Source organism: Grammomys surdaster, unplaced genomic scaffold (genome assembly GCF_004785775.1).
Source record: "Grammomys surdaster isolate TR1022 unplaced genomic scaffold, NIH_TR_1.0 126271, whole genome shotgun sequence".
Classification (NCBI taxonomy): Eukaryota; Metazoa; Chordata; class Mammalia; order Rodentia; family Muridae; genus Grammomys; species Grammomys surdaster.
In genome coordinates this window covers 9863003-9880618 of record NW_021621071.1, presented here as the reverse complement: position 1 = coordinate 9880618, position 17616 = coordinate 9863003, and the positions used below count along the sequence as shown (strand labels likewise).

The 17616-nt window shown below is 40.0% G+C and overlaps 1 protein-coding gene across 2 annotated transcripts in view; it reads left to right on the top strand.

Moving 5' to 3' along the window:
- Irak3 (interleukin 1 receptor associated kinase 3) overlaps positions 1-17616 on the top strand; it is a 54585-nt gene that overhangs the window by 10073 nt on the left and 26896 nt on the right. For both annotated transcript variants that reach the window (XM_028759078.1, XM_028759079.1), the window contains exons 2-6: positions 6417-6599; positions 10247-10350; positions 10905-10959; positions 12585-12736; positions 16707-16771. In XM_028759078.1, coding sequence (XP_028614911.1) covers positions 6417-6599; positions 10247-10350; positions 10905-10959; positions 12585-12736; positions 16707-16771 — 559 coding nt within the window. The remainder of the gene's footprint in view (positions 1-6416; positions 6600-10246; positions 10351-10904; positions 10960-12584; positions 12737-16706; positions 16772-17616) is intronic.

Genomic DNA, 17616 nt, shown 5'->3' with positions numbered 1-17616 from the left:
GTTAAAAAAAAAAAAAAAGAGGAAAGGAAATGAGGAATGAAACTTAGGAAAGCTGATGTCTCTGGCTTTTGGGAAGTTAACTAACAGGTTTCCTCTGTAAGTTGTTTCTTTGCTATTCTAAGAATTGCGAGCATTAACATAGCACTTAGCCTCTGTGTGTAAAGCTACGTTTGAGGTCAGTCATGTTGCTGGTGTGATAAAATCTCAACTTCTGGTGCCTGTACTCAGTGTTTCTGTCATTTGACAAATGTGCATTGAACATCGGGACTGGGCGTGTGACATACTAAGATAGCAAAAACTTTCCTGGGCTGCTTCTCTCTGAACCCAAGTTCTAAGTGTTCCCTTCTCTTTACCCGGTGACACTTCCTCTTTGTTTATCAAGTTTCCTTCCCATAGACCTTTTCTTCTTCCCTCAGTCTGAGTAAACCTTGCCCTAGCTGCTCCTGCTTTGCGGCTGGCTGAGGTCTAGCCTTCCCCATCCCTTCCCTGACAGCAGTGGCTCAAGGGAGGGTCTTCCTTTCTCTGCCTCCATGAAATTATGCCCTCATGCTGGATCCCAAAGATGTAAAGTACGAGGGAACTGAATTTATTTATTTAAAAAACACAAAACCTGTCATGAGTTATAGAAATAACACTATTAATTTGTCTGGTGCATTATGCCTAGTACTCTGAAAATTGTGATAACTAAAAAATTAACTTTCTAATGGCTGAAACCCCATACACTGGGAGCTCTTTCCTTGGAGTGTTACTTTTGAAAGCAGGAAGTTTTCTAAAGACTAGAAGTAGTTCGCTTTAGGGTTTTGTTGTTGTTGTTGTTATTCTTGTTATTTTTGGTTTTTTTGTTGTTGTTATTTTTGTTGATTTTTCTTGTTCAGTGTTAGGTTCTTATCCCAGGGTCTTGACCATGGCAATTGCTCTACTAACTTCAAAAGACTTTGGGGACTTTAAAGTCAGTGCTCATTACAAGCTTAAAAGCAGACAGAGAAAGCGCAACCAAACTGTGTAGACATTTTAGCTAGGTAGCTTGAAAGGATATTTACACACAAGCAGTTTGAAATTATTCATAGTCCATGACTCACTGAAGGTGCCCTGTGTGCTAATGGCAGAGCCACCATCAAACACGTTCCTGTGAGAACCCAGGGGTACACAGTCATGTCCCATTTTGATGGGAGACTATTGTCTCTAGAAGTTGGGAACAGTGTGTAGAGTTTACAATTGATTTGTCATGTTTTCCAATGGAAATTCCCCCGGACAACATCCGCTGGCTAATATCTCCTTAAGAATGAGCCCCTAATTAGAAATATTAATTGCTTTAAACTAAGTCAGGGTTCCTGAAACCCCTGTATGGAGAACCATCCCTGGTGTCCCCATCTTTATTTAGGGACCTGTCTCCATGCTCTATTCCTACTCGGTGCCCACAGTTATTCTAATAAATTGTACAATGAAGACATGAACAAGTATTCAAATGACAGTAATTTGCTCTTAAGAGCTTGTCAAGATAGCTAAATAAACTACTGAGGAAAAATACGAGTAGCCAAAAAGACAGATAAGTTTGATGTAGGAGGAATGCCAGCAGCCACCTCTATGTAAGCATCGCATCTCCTGCAGGAGGACCTAATTGAGGACTGCCTGAGAGACCAAGACAGACAATGCCAGCCAATGGGAAACTGCCGTTTACAAGAGATGTTTTCTTGGGACCAATGGGAGCACAGGTGGACAGTATTAAAGGAGCTTGCAGCAGCGTTCAGATGAACTCGCAGGGGCATTTCTCACCTGCTTCTGGAGTCTGTGTCATTGACCCTGAGCCACCTCACCTCCATCCCCCAAGGTCAGGTAGGGTCAGGCAGCAAGTAGTCCAGGCCACAGGCAACAGTTTGAGAAAGAGACAGTTCACCCGTCAGTTTCTTTATGTAAGATAGTATTGTATTTGTCTATAAAACACACAGTCTTCTCATGTGCTTTACACTCGTTTTTAGATTATTAATAATATGTACGTTAAGATAAATAAGTAAATAGTTGCATTGTATTATTTAGGGAAAGTAGTAAGAACACAGCTGAGCATGTGTAATGCTGACTTTTGTTGCAGAATTAGGGATCAAATCCAGGGCTTTTGCAAGGCAGGCAAACACCACCACTGGCTTATCTCCCCAGCTCCTGGTATAATTAATTTTTTATATGAGAATTTCATAATGCATATGATGTGTCTTCTTCTTATAAAATCATTCCTAATTTCCTCCCTTCCAATTTCCCCCTACCCTTCCCATCTCAATCCCCTCCAAACTTTGTGTGATCTTATTTCAAAACTTGATGGATGACCTCATTGAGGCCAGTATGTAGTTGGATGAAGGGCCATCTACTGGTGGCTTGGGTGGGAGGGTAGAGAAGGCATGTGCATGTTTCCCAGCATCCATCAGTCTTCCATACCTCCTTAGCTAGATGTGGAACTTTGCAAGCTCTTCCCCTATCCCTGTTGGGATTTGGTCTGGTTTGATCTTGTACAACACTTGTGTATGCAGTTACAGACACTCTGTAGTCTTATATTCAACTACCTTGTTGTGTTTAGAAAATAGTGTTTCACTATAGTTATGGACTAAGTCTGGCTCTTACTATTTTTCCCTTCTTCTGTGAAGATCTCTGAGCCCTGGGAGGAAGGGATGTGATATAAATGTCAAATTTAGGGCCAATCAAGTTCATAGCCTCTATTCTCTGCGTGTTGACCAATTGAGTGTCTCTGTGCTGTTACTCAGCATCTACTGGAGAAGTAGGCTTCTCTGATAAGGGCTGAGAGATGCACTAATCTATGGGTATAAAAAATAAGATCTTATAAGAAAATTTATGATAATATTTATTGAATAGAATAATAGCATTAGGTTCTTTCCTGGGGTCTGTAGCTTGCCCAGCTGTAGGGTTCTTGGTTCTGAATGGTACCAGGCACGAATTCTGTCTTGTGGAGTGGATATTAATCCAATCAGAAGGTGGTTATTTATTCCTCTAACATTCTCATTACTCTTGAACTAGTGGGTGTATATTGTCAGCCCACACTTGCTACTGTAGGTCACACGGTTCCGGATGGGTAAGCCTGTTATTGCTAGTCTGGGAGCAGCACAGCATCTTCCAGCACTATGAAAGCTAGCCAGTAGGAATGAAAGCTCCAGATAATCACCAGATAATGACTTTTCATGTTTTATGACCCAAGTATGTGATGTAACAGCAATAGAGAGTCTTGCTATGAACTTTTTGACATAGTTTTTAAAAGTTTTTTTATATTTACCTTGTTGAATTCCTGGGTACAGAGTTCACAGATAAGGAGAGCCAACTGTATATTAAAATAGTATTACTGCCTCTGGCCAAAGTTTTGCCTTAAAGATCTTTCCTCCTCTTTTTTTTTCCTGTAATAGTCATACATCTAAAACATATATTTGATATCTGTAGTTCTGGCCTCTTTGTAAGACACCAACCCTTAAAATTCATGAGGAATGCAAACATTTTCGAGACCTGAAAGAAGAAAGATGAAGACATTTCAACTCAGTGACATCAGCTATTGGGGTGTATATATATATTTCCTTACGGACTACTGATGTCTCCAAGTTGAATGTCTCACTTACCTCCCACTTAATATGTAATCACAAAAGCTGACACTATCGTTCACTCTATTTCGAAACAAGACATCACTTAAATGACAAGAAGATTCAGGGTGCACCTTTGTGTGTATTAGTCAGGATGGACTATGCTGCACTGCTGTAACAAGCACCACTGAAACCTCAGAGGCTTACACAGCTTTGTCTGTGCTTTATCAGATACCGAGAGGAGCCCTAAAGGTCCAGCAATCTGTACTCCATGTGCTGACCCAGCATGCTAAGTTGTGTTAATCCTGAGTCACCCCAGGCTGTCATGTGCTTGTACTGTGCTGTAACTGGAATATAATCCTGGCCAACTGACTCTGAATCTTTGGCACTGGTAGAAATGACATTTGGGCATTCATAACCACACTAGGCAGTGACATTCCGTCTTCAGCAATGGAGTAGAGAATTGGGAGCGTATTCGTGAGTACTGATGGTGTCTGCTAAGTCATTTTGGGCTCAAAGAACAGGGAGAAGTTGTGGTTTTGTATTCTCTCTCTCTCTCTCTCTCTCTCTCTCTCTCTCTCTCTCTCTCTCTCTCAACTTTATGGTTTTACTGAGAATATTAACAGGGCTATAAAGTCCCAGTAAACTGTGTATGCTGGCAAAGTCTCACTCATTGAAGTGGAAATGTGGGGGCAGAGGATACCATATTAAATCAGAAACACCTGAGTTTTTGATAGATTTCCAACACTATTCATGAAAAAAAAAAAGCAACCTCGTAAAAATTTAGCAGCCCCGAAACTGGTTTTAAACACAAGAAGGCTTCATAAGGTTTACTGTTGTTATCAGATCGGAGTATCTGTTATCCTGGTAAAGAGTATCATCTGTCAGTGCCATTAGTGCTGGAGGGTTTATTCCATATTTGAGTGTGGCAGAAGGAAAATGTGCTGAGTTCCAATAACCTGTCATAGTAGTGTATCAAGATGCCCACGGTTATTCTCCCGTGGTAACTGACTTTCATCCACAGACCTATGTATAAGACCCTAACTTTTATAGTCTTTCTTGGAGGAAAAGGCAGGGTGGGGTGGTACCATGCTCATCTGCCATCTCCAAACACACCACTTATGTTAGAACTCAGCAGGACCGAGATAACCTGGGCTATTAACCACAAGAACAAGTAAGTTTTCCCTTCTGTCAGTTGCCTTCTCTCTTCTTTCTTTTCGCTCTGCAGTGCACTTAACATTGTGCAGTTGTGCAGTGAGGCGGCACAAATTTTCATTCGGTAAATCCTGTTAACTCGGGCACCATAAACTCTTACGGAAATTTGGTACTGCTTTTAGAGAATCTATACAAGACCCTCTATGAGTTATGTGTACCATTTAGTGCAGTGAAATACCTAGATTCCTACCGACACATTGCTCTGGTCCTACCCAGATCTTAGTTTTCAGTTACCCAAGTGTTCAACACTAAGACAATATAGAACAAATATTTAAACAGCCATTGCATAAGTATAAATTTAATGTATTATAAATGAGTAATAATAGCAAAGGAGCGGTGAGGAAGAAAATTAACCTAAGTGACTGGCTGGGAAGCAACACCTTAGCTGGATGCTTTTCAGCCCAGGGCAGCAAGATCAATTGTACTTCAGTTTAGTGCCTGTATTTCTCACAAGGGTGTCTCGGCAACTTGGAAAGTACATGGTGGTTACAGTAAGGCCAAATAATAGAAATATCGTCAGTAACAGGAGCAAAGTTTCTTGCTGTTCAAAAATAAAGTGACAAATAAGGAACAACACAAAACCTGGTTTATATTCAAACCAGGGATACCAGAATAGACACTTATTTGTAATGTGCCTGCACACGGGCTGAGAATACAGACATTGGATCAGTGCACATGAAAGCATTTGCTAGCTATATTTGCTTCTGGAGTCTGTCGGCACCAAAGCTTGAGTCCTATCTAGCAACTAGACCTTAGCTTTGGAACACCATTTCTGGTAGAGAAAGTACAGTTCTTGGAGCAAGTGCTTAACCGCAGCCTGGCAGAAGGGGAAGACAAACAAATGAGCTGAGAACATTATGTAGAGCCAGCCAATGAGGACGTGCTATAGACCTTGCCAGAAGATAGGAGCACCCCCCCCAGATGGACACAGCAAAACAGCTGTAGCAACAACATAATAATATTATTAGATGTTACCCTTTAGAATACAATGTCCATGAGTCCATCCTGATATAAATGAAAAGTTGAGTGAATAAGACTGCACATTTTGTTACAAAAAGTATTGTTAATGAATACAGAAGGAAAAGACCATCATTAAGCAAATATGTCATAGTAGTCATTGTCATTAACAAGATACATTGAGCAGGGCAGAAAAAACAATCTGAGCAGTGTCTTCTGCATCATAGTTAAAAGGATAACTTATAACGGAGAGACTTTGCAGGCAACACTGTAACAAAATACTGCAGTAAGCATGCCATTCTTACCACAGCCCTAGACCTTGTCCACTGAAGATACACATCATCCACTGGCCTGAAGGACAAGGAGCTGGAGAGCAAAGCAAACTCAGAGGTGAAGAAATGCAATGCAGAAATGCTAGAACAGGAGAGGAGATAGCTCCACTAATGAGACAGCAGGCAGGGACTAGAGGGAGACTAAGTTCGGTTGTTACTAACTCTCACAAGTTTGTCCTGATTAGCCCTGTGGATTCGGGTGTCTGGGAAGGAGTATATAATACATTAGTTCCAAATAAAAGGTTACAATCCAAATGACATAAAATATACAAGGTGACAAGACAAATCCTAAGTATATGAATAAAGGTAGTCTATTCTTGTCTTCTTTCTGTTGCAATTTCCACAGCGGAGCGACTTTCAAACACCTGGCTGGATGTTCGGCACATTGAAAAATACGCAGACCGAGGTAAAAGTGGAACAAGAGAATTGCTGTGGTCCTGGGCGCAGAAAAACAAGACCATTGGCGACCTTTTACAGGTTCTCCAAGAGATGGGGCATCAACGTGCTATCCATTTAATTGTGAACTATGGTAAGCATGTTCTGAAACCTGGCTCTCTATCCATCCATCCTGTGGGGACTTATCATCTCTAAATAGAAAGAGTGCACTTCCCACAGACACTGGCCTGCTTTGATGGCTGTCAGTGACCTGTTGCTTGTGAGTGTGACATTTTCTTTTTTCATTCCTTAACAATATGATACATTCCTTTCTAATTTTTATGGTTTTGTTTTTGAGACTGACCTGGAACTTGCCATGTTGACTCTGCTGGCCTTGAACTCACAGTTATCTGCCTGCTTCCCCCTCCTCAGTGATAGAATTAAAGACATATCTAACTCCCCTGACAGCTATAGGACTCTAACATTTCATTCAGCAACTAAAAGTATCAGCTTTTTGTCTAAAGCTCAGAATAAGAACCAAAATATTTAAATAAAATACATATAATATTATTTTTTAAATTTGTTTATAATATTAAAAGCTAGCAGCGACATTGGATCTCCCAGTTATAGACAATAAAATTATTTGGTCTCCTCTGAATGTAAATGATGCCTCCAAAATTAAGTTGTGATTCTCCTTTTTAGGCAATGTCCTTTAATTATGCCTTACTTATCTGCCATTCACTCAAGTTTGTCCTGTCTGTTTCTATTCAACCATGTTGCATTCGTGCTGCAACGCAAGTGTGCCAGTCAGAGGATAGTTTCTAGGAGTTAGTTCTTTTGTTTCTGCTGCACTCCATATTTCAGGATAGCTAGTCTGTGTGTGAGCCAATAGGAGGATGATTCGCTTCTACCTTCATATAATGGGGGGGGGAGGGGTTGTGCATATGCTCAGTTTCAGGGATTTCCTAATCCATCTGAGTTGTTTACTTCCTGCATCTTTGTGCTGTTGCTTTGTTCTTTCAAGACATACACTTTGTTTTTCAAGACACAGACTCTCTCACTGGTCTGGAGCTCCAGGATCTGTCTGTCTACCTCTTCCATGTTGGGCTTTATCAATGTCTACATTGTTTGGCTGTTTCATTTTCTTGCTTGCTTTGGTTTTATTTTCGTCATGTGGGTTCTGGAGATTGAATTTAGGTCCTCACACTTGTATAGAAAGCACCTCACCAGCTGTGTGATCTCCCAAATCAGTGTTTTCTTGTTTAAGTTTTTAAACATCTTCGATAATTAACACAATATACAGCTTTCTATGGGCTCCTCAAAGGAACCATTTTAAAACTATCATTTTCTGATAATAAAATATTATCTTTCTTTCATTCTTTCTTTCTTTCTTCTTCTTCTTTTTTTTTGTAACAAAAGAGTAGTGAGATTTAGTGCTTTTATAGCTCCCAGACTTGAAATGTTGCATGTGGCAATACCTGATTCAGGATGTGTGTTAGCTCTTTATCTAGTCTGGCTCTGCTGGCTAGAACTTTGAATGTCATAATGAGCAGGACGTGGCTAGACCAAGCAGCCCTGCCCTGTTCTTGAACTTAAGGGGAAAACATTCTGTCTTATACCATTAAATATGACCTTGACTATCATTTTTTTTCATAAATACCTTATATCAGATTGAAGAAACTCCTTCTGTTTCTAAAATACTGGGTACTGGATTTTGATTTATTTTTCAAACTCTTGAGCTAAACCTGTGTTTTTGTATCCTTGATTCTATTGGTGTGAGTTGTTGCATAACTTGACTTTCAGTTTTAAGCAAATCATGGGTTTCTAGGATAGATCCCACTCAGTTGTGACATGTGATCCTTCACTTATTTTTGGTTTGTTGGTGTTTGGTGGAGGATTTTTCCACCTAAATTTGTACGGGTTAATATCTGCTCCTTCCTGTGTTTGGCCCTGGTATCAAAATAATACTGGCCCCATGAGTGATCCAGGATTTGTTCTGTCCTCTTCTGCATTTGAAGAGTCTATACAGGGTTTGTGCTAAACTGTCCATGTGTTGCTGGTAGAATTAAACAGTGCAGTCATTTGGGCCAAATCTTTTCTCTGTGGGATGTTAAAAAAAAAAGCACTAATCACTTTTTAACTTATTACATGTCCATTCAGATTATCCTTTGAATTAATTTTGGTAGATAGAACGTTAGGAATCTGTTCTTATCATCTGAGTTTTCTAATTTCAAGTGTATTATGTTTTCTTGATGTAATAATATTCTTTTATAATACTAATGATTCGGTAAAGCCATGAAATCTGTAGTGATTGTTCTTCTTCTGGTCTTAATTTTAACAATGTGAGTCTCTCTTCTTTTTCTTCCTTTCTCCCTCCCTCCTTCCTTCCTACCTTCCTTTCTCTGTCCTTCCTTCTTTCTTCCCTTCTATTTTCATCCTGTCCAAACTATTGCCAGTTTTGATGATCTTTTCAAAGGGCCCTGCTTGCTTTCCTATGAATCTCCCTTGCTGAAAATTCCCTTTTTCCACTCTGACATGAATTCCTTCTATTTGTGTTTGTTTACTTTGTTGTTTTTTTAAAAATAGTTTAAAAACATGTCACTGGTTTGAGAAATTTCTTCTGTCTTAAGGTGGAACTCCACAGTTACAGTGTCCCCTCTCAACCCTGCTCTGAGCTCCCTGCCTTAAGTTTTGGGTATTCTTTAAATTACTGATTCATCACGGAGTATTTCCTAATTTACTCTCTGCCATTGTCTTTACCTCATCAGTTATGATTTTTAGACTCATTAATCATGATTTTTAATGTTCCCGTTTCTGTGAGTTTTTCCAAGTTTCTCTTCACAGTTGGTTTCTACTTTAATTTCCCAGGGGTCAGAAAATGTACTTTGTATCATCTAAGCCTCCTAAGTATCATCCAAGGCTCGTGTTATCATCCAACATGTGGTCTGTTCTGGAGAATGTCTGGTGTCCTCTGGAGGAGGCCGTGTGAGTTCTGTGTTTGGAAAGGAAGTTCTGTAGATATCAAAAAGGTTCGGTTGGCCAATGAGATATGAACAGTATTTGAGGATTTTGAAAAATTAATTGATGGTGCTTTGTTGCTAGTTTTGAAAACAAAAAAAATTTGATAAACGCTAGAAAATAAGAGTAACTATTATTATCACCATTAAAACAAAAACATTCTTAAGGTTGAATCAAAATGTTAGCCAGAACAGCAAAAACAAAAGCATTTTAATCTTTTGTGAGATGCTACACAGAACATCTCAGTTCTAACAGAATTCTACAAAGTATAAGTATAGCTTATATTTGGGAAGGGTGTGAGTATTGGTGATTGATAGTGTGTGTGTGTGTGTGTGTGTTTGCACACACATAATAATCTCTGATACTTTATTGTAAAAAGAGCAAAAAATACAAAAAGCCAAGAACATCATAATAAACCAACCCAGGGAGTGTAATCTCGCAACCTCAACATTTAAATGTCTGTAGAACCTAGTGAAAGGATTATGTTTTGATTTCTGCTTTGTGTTTCATGCTTCACTATTCTTCATGATAACTAAGAACGCTTGAAAGTAGCTAGTTGTGTTATTAAGTGAATACAGGTGCCACTGGATACTTCACCATTTGACAACATTTCACAGGTGTGGATTTATCTATTCCAGTTGAATGAATTTATTCTGATTGAATGAAGTATCAACTTTAAACATTAGCGTTACGAGTGAAATTGTTTATTTTCATGACCTCAAGGCAAATGAACCTTTGGAACATAAACACTTCTCTACCGAGCTCCCTTTGCTTCTCTTTCAGGAGTAAACTGGACTCCTTCAGCGCAGACTCATCACGAGCTTCCATTTCCCAACTTGCCACCTGACATGAAGCACGTGTGCAGAGAAAATGACCCTGGACCTCTGGTGCACATACTTGCATAAAGATTGAAACTCTCTGGCGGGAAAGTGCTGGACATACAGGCAGTGTCTGAAAACTAGAGATGCCTCTCCCTTTGTCTGATTTAGTTGTAGTCTGTAAATACACGAGGGGTAGAGGTTTTCTGCTTCCAGGATCCACCAGAGCTGAGATGTACAACTCCTAAGATGCTGGGGGTTACACACTCATCTCAACTCAGCTTAGCATTTCCCTTTTTCCAGCTGATGTTTTTATGGAATTGCTAGCTTTTATCAGAACAGATCACCAGTGACCACTGTTGAGAAAGTGTTACGATCCACTTAAAACTGGCAATGATAGCGTTGGTATTTTGCTGTTCTCAGTGGGCATGGATGCCATGTCTGTAAGGAAATGAATACTATTGAACAAAGTGAGATAACTTAGTTTTCCTCCAGCTTTTATCTAAACTCCATTCTGTTTTGTTTCACTGTAGAGTCTCATGGGGAGCTATCAATTTCTGTTGAGGCTCTACTCTTTCTAGGCTTATAAAATGGAATTACTTAACATATATTTCTTCCATCAGGAACCAACCAATGTCACCGTGGATAATGTTCTTGTTCCTGAACAGAATGAAAAAGGTAAGAAAAAAATTACATCACAATTAATTAAATTACACTTTCATATATGTGAGTTTGCAGGGGGAGGTAATGAACAACTAAACTGTTTCTATTCCAATTTAATATAAGATTTTCATAGGTAGGAAACAATATTTTAAAATTTGATGGACACTTATAGTCGTGGTAGATGAGATATTATAATATAAGGATCCATTGGCTGAAATGGTCTTTATAAAACACAACCCTAGTGCATTAATTACAGGAAAATAAGAAATGAGTTTGCCTCAGGGAACCTCTGAAACAGAAGAAGAAGGAGAAGAAGAAGAGGAGGAAGAGGAAGAGGAGAAGGAAGAGGAAGAAGAAGAGACAGAAGAGGAGGAAGAAGATGAGAAGGAGGAAGAGGAAGAAGAGGAAGAGGAAAAGGAAGAAGAGAAGGAGGAAGAAGAGAGGAGGAAGAAGGGAAAGGCAGAGGAAGAGGAGGAAGATGGATGGGAGAGGAGGAGGAGAACATATCATCACCGCCACCACCATCATCATCATCCACTGGCACTAATGAATACCATGGAGGAACTTCACACACAGGGACTTTGTTAGAAACTTTACAGCTTTTGTGTGCCATAAGAAAACACTGAAAAACATGTATTGAGTTTTACATAGCCTCAGAAATTTTCACAGACGCACAGACCTTTTGAGATGATTATAAGGCAGTGCTGAAGGCCACTGTGAAAATCCATTTGTATTTTAGATTAGTGCCTGTACTTTATTAATAGGGAAAATCATTTGGTTCCACCTGGGAGTCGTTCTGATAAAATTGAAAAATTACTTAAGGCCAGTTGATGATCGTTTGGCCCAAGCCTGCAGATTCTCTGGTGACAAGAGAGTTAAGACATCAGGCGAAGTTTCCAGTCTTTAGCCCTGATCTCTAAATGAAATTGTAAATGTCTTTCTAGGATACTTTCTAGGATGTTTGTAGAGACTTAGCTAAAATTAAGCTCTGCTTTACCTGTGGTTTTTATCTTTTATTTCTATCCTTTGTAGTTCTGGGGGTAGAACTTTTGGGGTGCTCAGCCAGCTCTCTGCAGCCTAGTCCTGGCTCTAGCCCACCCCCCATCTTCTCAAATCTGCATCTGGTTATCTTTAACATCTTCACCCAGCCTGCAGTTCGGGTGATCTGTTCAAAGATGGAGTGTCTTAATTTACTCTGAGGAAATCAACTAGGTGGTCAGAGGCTTTGCCTCCTCAAAAGCTTCACCATCAGCAATGCGAGGGAGGCACTGTTTAACGACCCCAAGAGTTCCAGTTGGTCCAAAATAAGGCATTGCTTGGCCTAAGGACCAACAGGGTCCTAGAATGATGGCCTCAGCTAAGCTTATTTGGCTAACCTCATTGGAGATACAAATCATGCCATATCTAAAAAGTATCTAAAAAGTATCTAAAAAGCCTCATGTCGTATTGAAGGATGAGGGCCAAAGCCACGGAAAAACACAGAGGACACCTGGTGCGCCTCCCCTTGGGCTCCTGGGACTCATTCTCAGGCTTTCTACTCTAACGCACTTTCAGTACACCACGCCCCTCTTGTAACAGTGACGTTGACTCTTAAAAGAAACAAGATGGCTCATGGTCTTTTTTTTTTTTTCCCTCCCAAGGAATACTGCATAAAACTCCCATCAGCTTCCAAAGTATCTTAGAAGGAACCAAGCATTTCCATAAAGACTTCCTAATTGGAGAAGGAGAGATATTTGAAGTATACAGAGTGGACAGTCAAAACCAAACATATGCTGTTAAATTATTTAAACAGGTATGAAAAGAATCACTATCACGAACACCCATTCCTCTGGTTTATTACCATTTCATATTCAAAGGCATCACTTTTTAAAACCAGTATTGGTAGGAGAAATAGCTGACCTTTCCTCTGGATTGAGACAGTGAGTAGGATTTTGGCAAACAGTGAAGGATCGGAAGTCCACCTGCTGGGGAAACAGAGGCAGGACTAGACTTGTGGGTAGCAATTCATTTGGTGGCATATGGCGGGTGGGAAGGAAACACAGACAATGATACAGGAAAGACGAGCCGATGCCTGATGAAGCAGGGGAGTGAAAGGTTTGGATCTGTGTTTAAAACACAGCTTTGGCTAGAGCATAGACGGAGGACTAGAGGTTAGCAGGAGGCTTGGCAAAAGACTGGAAGAAGAAAGCCTAGACAGAGGTTTGTCTCTGGTGTGAACACTATCAAGAAAGACAAGAAAACCGGACCTAAGCTGGTGCTTCCAACTATGCTTGTGATAGCACCCTGAAAACTTTATTGGTCCATTTCACACAGAGGAGGGGGCAGCATAGCAACCAGTTAACTCAGGATGGTGGGTGTGGCGCCAGGTAGAAGTATCTGTAAAATATCTTTAGGTAGCAGACATCAATATTAAAAACTTTTGAGAATATAATATAGATGTATCATTTCCCCCCTTCCCTTTCCTCTCCAAACCTTCCTATGTACCCCCTCTTTCAAATATATGACCCTTTTCTTCAATTGTTGTTACATATATATGTGTGTGTGTGTATATATATATATATATATATATATATATATACACATATATGTATACATACACAATATGTATATATTACATATATAATATGCATAAATATATTATAGAATATATAATGTATAAAATATATGTCCATAATATATAACTATGCATTATAACATATATAAATCCTAAATTCATAATTACAACCAGTTTAGTCTGTGTCATGTTACTTGTATGTATGTTTTCAGGGCTGACCATTTGGTATTGGGTAATCAACTCATGCACTCTTTCCTAGGGAAGACTGTTTTCCCAGCTGTCAGCATCCTTTGGTTGCCTGTGGTTCTTTGTTAGGCTGAGGCCTTCTGGGCTCCCTTCCAAGTGTGTCAATTGTTCTTTTCCTCGTTCAGCTCATGTTTAGTCAGTCATGTTGGCGACACTTTATGCGTGTAACTTCTGACGTTTCTAGGAGACACAATCTCACAGCGAATGTCTTGATGTCCGGCTCCTACAATATTTTCATCTCCTCTTCCTCCATGTTCCCTGAACATTAACTATTTTATAGATGTTTCTATTGGAACTGGGCCCTGCATTTTGACGGCTTGTGTTCTTCTGCAATGGTTACCATCTGTTGGAAAAAGAAGTGTCCTTAGTGAGGGGTGAGGACTACCCTTAACTGTGGCAATAAGGACAAATATTTAGAATGTACTCAGAGATTATACTTGTTTGGGAAAGTGGTGGTTGTAGGTTCTCTTATAAGATCCATGACTTTACTAGTCCTGAGTACTTGGCTGGGTTTCTAGTACCAGCCATAGTTTCCCTTAAGACTTGTTCAATTAAAGAGTTGTTGGTTACCACCAAGGTATGGGTGCCACTACTACACCCTTGGGGTTATCACGGGATGCTAGTCGTTGTTGAGAACTGTTATTTAAGCTGAGGCAAAGTCACTGGGGAATATGAGAAGAATGGGATGGACCAGACCTAGTTACTGGTGGATGAGATTGGGAGATTCAGAAAGGACAGAGTCTAAAGTGATTCCTGTTCTGTAGGTTATGTCACAGAGACCTTTATGTAATTATTGAGTCCTTCATGTCCTTAAATTGATTTTTTGTGTCAGTAATCTCATACAGACACATTGAGATTCCTGAGATCAACTATCTATTAAAGAAAATTGAACTGTAAACTATCCATTGTAAAACAAGACGTTAGAATATTGGTCCTTAGGACCTAGTTGAAGCCAACTGGCTTTTTTTTTTTAAAGATGTATTTATTAGTTTTTTAACTGTTGATGGGTCACTGGCCCCCATTGGGATACTCTTTCAATGGTTGGAGGGTAAAGCCACCTCTCCCAAGGGTCTCTGCAGTCTTCTCTCTGCAGCTGCCATCGTTTGGGCATGCTTTTGGGAATCTTCACAGATGACTTTGGAGTGGCAGGCTCTTGCCTCGAGGTCTCTTCCTCTCCTTCCCCTCCAGCTTGGCTTCTGTGATGTGACCGGACTTAGCTACAGCATCTTTGTCTTACTTCATTGTGCTGGTTTCTTCGTCTGCTTTTCTCAGCGGGGTAACTGACATTCTCTTGCGAGCTTTTATTTCTTAGTATAGCCCAGAGACTTATAACAGGGATGCTTTGAGTGGATGTGTTGAGTACCTCGTACTATCCTTCAGTATAGCGCCCTCTTAAGGTGTCAGGTGGAAATGCAGGGTCTTTGTCTTTCTTTGCTTTTCTTTTTTCTCCTCTCCTCTCCCCTTTGCTTCCCTCTTTTCCCTCGCCTCGCCTCTCCTCTTCTCTCCTCTCCCCTCATCTTCCCCCTTTCCTTTTCTTCCCTTCTTTTCTTTCCTTTTTCCTCCACTCAACTCAAGATCATGCAAATTTAGGAAAACCCCTTAATGAAGATACTTCTCTAAAGGAATGCAATTTGAAACATTGGGACAATGCCTTTAATCCCATTTCTCAAAGAACCGGATGTGGAGAGCGCCACTGTACTTCCCTCACCTGGACATCTTCTTACAGCTGCTGATTAGGGTTGGGCAGGTCTGGACAGCAGCTCAGCCGGAGGGTCGGTGTTCCTCTGCAGCTCGCAACACAGAGGAAGTCTTTCCTTCATAAACCACATTCAAGAGCAAGGTTTGCAGACACACAAACAGGAATCTCTTTCTTTACCAGATTTCAAACAAAACACCAGGCAAACTGACTGACAAAGGGTTAGAAACAGCCAGAGCAAGGGAGGGAGGGGCCTCTTCTTCCCGGAGAGAGACTCTGCAAGACCTAAGTACACTCTGAAGAAGTAGTTCTGGGAAATGACTAGTGAGCTAGGCTTTTTATTTTTAATTTAACTTGGACAGCGGTGCCCAGAATTCCCCTTGGATTTCGATGACGATAGAGCTCTAAACACTTCATTTCATTACGTGTTGTAAATGAGGATCTTATAGCTAGGACCTCATAGTGTCTTAATTAAACAGTTCAGCGGTAGACACATGGAACTTGAGATCCAAGATCATACAGTGATACAGCATTGAACGAACCTAGGATGTGCCATCTACTATGAACTGCTCAGTACAACCTTGTCGAGGTTATTAATTTATTCAATATCTGTGTGCTTAGATCTTGGTTAGATTTTTTTAATTATTACTATTTTTAGACAGGGTCTTACTGTGTAGACCCAGGCTGGCCTCAAAAATATACCTACCTCCAGAACGGTGAGATTAAAGTCCTGTGTCATTTGTCTAGATTAGAATCTTTGTAGTCAGAAGTTACAACTTCCTTAGCATAGTAGGCACACATCTTTTCAGAATTAATGCAAAAAACAAATTTGAATGGACATATGCAAATGAGCCGATTCATGAATGGTAAAACAGAGGACGTTTTTGAAGAACATAGGTAGCATAACATTTTTTTCCTGTGAGATCAGTGAGTAGTTTCTATCGCTGTGGAGTTTTCTGTGAATGCATAATATTTTTGTATTTCTGTAAATGTGAAATTTCTGGTGAGTCTGAATATGGCATTCCCAACGTGACAGATTGCAGAAGAACATTCAACTCAAGAGTAATGGCTGTAAGCCTTGTTTGGGAATTTAAAACATTTTTGAAAATCTGATGACTGCTAAGGATTCCTGGGGGGTGGGATGGAGTTACAGGGGGTGGGGTTTAACTTTACATCAAATAAGAAACTTGTCCCTAGGCAAAGATTCACAGAAGTAGAGAGCCATCTCTTAAATTGTTTCCTTTTTCTTTCTTGTGTGACATTTAGGAGAAAAAAATGCAGCTTAAGAAGCACTGGAAGAGATTTTTATCAGAACTGGAAGTTTTACTCCTGTGAGTGTACTTCGTTCATCTTGGGGTCTTAGAGCACAGGATTTGTCGTGGCTAGCATTTAATTAATGTGGGTTGGATGTTAGGACGTCAGATACAGTTTTGACATCTGCTTTGCTGTACTCTTTAAAATGTATTTTAAAATGTATTTTGGGATGGGATGGAATTATGGAATGGAGCCTTTCCCTGATTCACTTGGACATAATGAAACAAGAAATTATAACAAGAAGTTTAAGTGAAATCCTGTGTGACTCACATGGCTGACCGGTAATTCTTAGCATCACAATGCTTCCCCTTCCTCAGAGATGTCTCAGTTGAAACACTGTTTCACCAGAATGGTTCTCTTCAGAAAGAGAATCTTAAACACAGAAATCAAGGGCATTTGATGTGCATGTGATTTTCCTGGGAATTCATTCTCATGGTGCTGGTAGTCCCGGGAGACAAATCTAGATGGCTTCAGTTTTATATAAATTCATAAGTGCAGCTGTGCAGCCTGCCTCACAGAAGCTCACAAATAGCACACTCTTTTTCCTAGTACTTTTGATAGGTCACGTAGGGGTGGAGAGGGAAGTAGGGAGCACAACCATTATGCTGCATCCGGTCCCTCTCATAGCCAGCACCAGAGACTAGAATATTGGGAGCCAATATTAATAGCCAATGAAACTCTCAATCCAGAAATTATAATAATAGATTTTTTTTTTGCATTCAAGTTTTACTTGTTTATGAAGGCAGGATTCAGACATTTCAAAATCTGAGATGCGCAAAAGGGTAAACTTAGTGTTTTTTCTCACTACCCAGCTGATTTTTTCCCCAAAGGCAACAGTATTGTCAGCTTTTAAAAATATATT